General features: G+C 47.4%; 1 protein-coding gene across 1 annotated transcript; it reads right to left on the bottom strand.

Moving 5' to 3' along the window:
• Nucleotides 1–490: 490 nt before the first annotated feature.
• On the bottom strand, nucleotides 491–1,969 carry PtA15_3A157 (uncharacterized protein; the record flags this gene model as incomplete). The annotated part of the gene is made up of 2 exons (XM_053167097.1): nucleotides 491–499; nucleotides 605–1,969. The coding sequence occupies 2 exons, from the start codon at nucleotides 1,967–1,969 to the stop codon at nucleotides 491–493; spliced, it is 1,374 nt and encodes a 457-aa protein (XP_053018348.1).
• Nucleotides 1,970–2,173: the final 204 nt, after the last annotated feature.

Here is a 2,173-nt window from a genome sequence, read left to right as displayed (position 1 = left end):
TGCAGAGGCTCATGAGGGAGAGTGATTCTAAAAAAGTCCCCACCAAAAGTCATAATTCTCTCAGGCAGCGGGGTCCACATAGCGCACAAGTCTCTCCTTCGGAGGTCGCTTCGCTCCCCCAAGGAGGGAATAAGCTAAGTTAGGGTCTGACCCGAGTCCGACTCAAGCCCGACCCAATGAAATCAGTATGTAACCCGGCCCAACCCACCCTTGGGCCATTCCAAGAGTCCCACGTATCTTGGCCCATCCAATTGTCTTCGGACTCTTGTCAGGCCAAACAAAAACTGAGTGGGCTGGTTTGGGCCGGCCCAATTCCCAACCCTAGTTGTAGGGAAAGAATGTAGAGAAAGTAGCGGGTCGCGGCATATTCAACAGATGCTTGACTTTCTTGGTTTTATACGGAAGATATTTGCGGGGATAGGTTAGACATGTCATAAAACAAGCAAGGGCACATCAGGTTGGGGTATAAAAAACACAATGGATAGACAGTTTACAACTTCTACATTTCAAGAAGAAGGAGAGTAAGCACCAACAGTTTATCCGTCTTTGAGTTAGTATTGTCCGGAGCAACTGAGAAACAAAGTAAAGGAAAATTGAAGCTGACCATGATCAAAGACAAATCTTGACTGTCTCCAGCGCCCAGATAAACACATTTCACCCGACGGGCATGACAAGCCTTTGTGTATGCGGGTGGCGCTGAATAACCAGGAGAAACGTCGCAAAACACTAGTCGCTTCAACATGGGAAGGTTTGAAAATGGCTTGACGTGTGATTTCCCTTTTGGTTTGTCATTGACGGAATCTGATCGAAGGGCAAGAACCTCGATAGGGGATTGTGCAATCATAGGCTTCTCCAGAAGATTGGCGAGAGGACCATCCCAGAAGACAGTTTTGAAGACACGCAATTTCGGGAACTTGAAATGCATAACTGGTTCCAGGAGTTTGTCGTCTGTCACGAAAAGGCCTTCGAGCGATTCGTGAAGGTTTTCGAAAACAGGTACAAGATTTCGCCCGTAATTACCATCGTAGCTATTCTTCAGTGAAAGTACTTTCAAGGTACCTTTAAGGACAATAGAAAGATCTATGAGTCTGGATAGACTCTGCCCGTCTAAGCTAGCTTCTAGCTGAGTAACCGTAGGCAGTATTTGATGGCCGCAGAGACTGGATTTGATTGGCTTTGGTAGGCAAATAGGATCCAGGTCGGATATATCGAGTAACTGCAACTTTCGAGTGGCTAGGAGCAACGACTTCAAGCAATCAGAATCGATTTTGGATTTGACTGGATCCATGTCGCCTCGAGGTTCAGCTTCATCGTCCATCGTTTCGCCCTCCTCAAGACGCGCATTATACTGGCGTATATCTTCTTCGATATCATCGTCGTCACTGTCGTGGTAAAGCGGAAAAAGTGGATCTCGGGGAGTGAGAACGATGTCTGGTAACTCGTGACTGAGTGTCAAGGTGCGCAGATTTTCAATCCGCCCTATCGTCTCGATCGTTCGCGCAGGAAGGGACATGACATTCCAGAACCGCAAGTTGAGGTGGACAATCGTATCGGAGAAGAGCTCGATCAGAGCTTCCAAGATTTCGAAAGTGATTGTATCATCGGTCCATGCTCCAAGAGCTTCTTCCTCACGAGGTGGAGGACCCCAATTCAGAATGTCAGTGACCTGTAGGTTGTGGCATGTAGCACGTGGAAGGTGTTTTGAACGTCTGGTGATTTGGTTGATAATGAAACGCATCGTTCGTGAAGCACTTCCAAAGGTAATCGTACGATATAGGTAATGTACGTATAACCAATCGGCCCATTGGCGACAGACCAGTCTCAACTTTGCTGTCTTGGTCCTTGCGCCGGGAGGACTCTCTTCCGCTTGGCCGCTAAGCATTAACCATAAATAGCTGTCGCCTTCCTTGATGACATACTTGTAGATGACCTCAAAGACGTGCCACGGAAGATCCAATATTTTGGCCATCGCTGATCTAGAACGGACATCATGAAGTTAACCTCTACAGCCAACAACTGGACATCAGATAGATGAAGCGGTGTGGTTAAGTAATTCTAGAGACGCACTGGTTTGAATTGTCAGCCCTGCGACCAGGGCTAGATCTATGTTTGAAGCGCCGGAATGAGAATTGAAGTTTGAAGCAGCTGTTCAAAGGAACCAGGATGTCGGCGT

The sequence above is a fragment of the Puccinia triticina genome, chromosome 3A, assembly GCF_026914185.1.
Source record: "Puccinia triticina chromosome 3A, complete sequence".
Classification (NCBI taxonomy): Eukaryota; Fungi; Basidiomycota; class Pucciniomycetes; order Pucciniales; family Pucciniaceae; genus Puccinia; species Puccinia triticina.
Note: the sequence above shows the minus strand (reverse complement) of the source record. Positions and strands in the feature narration are given on the sequence as shown.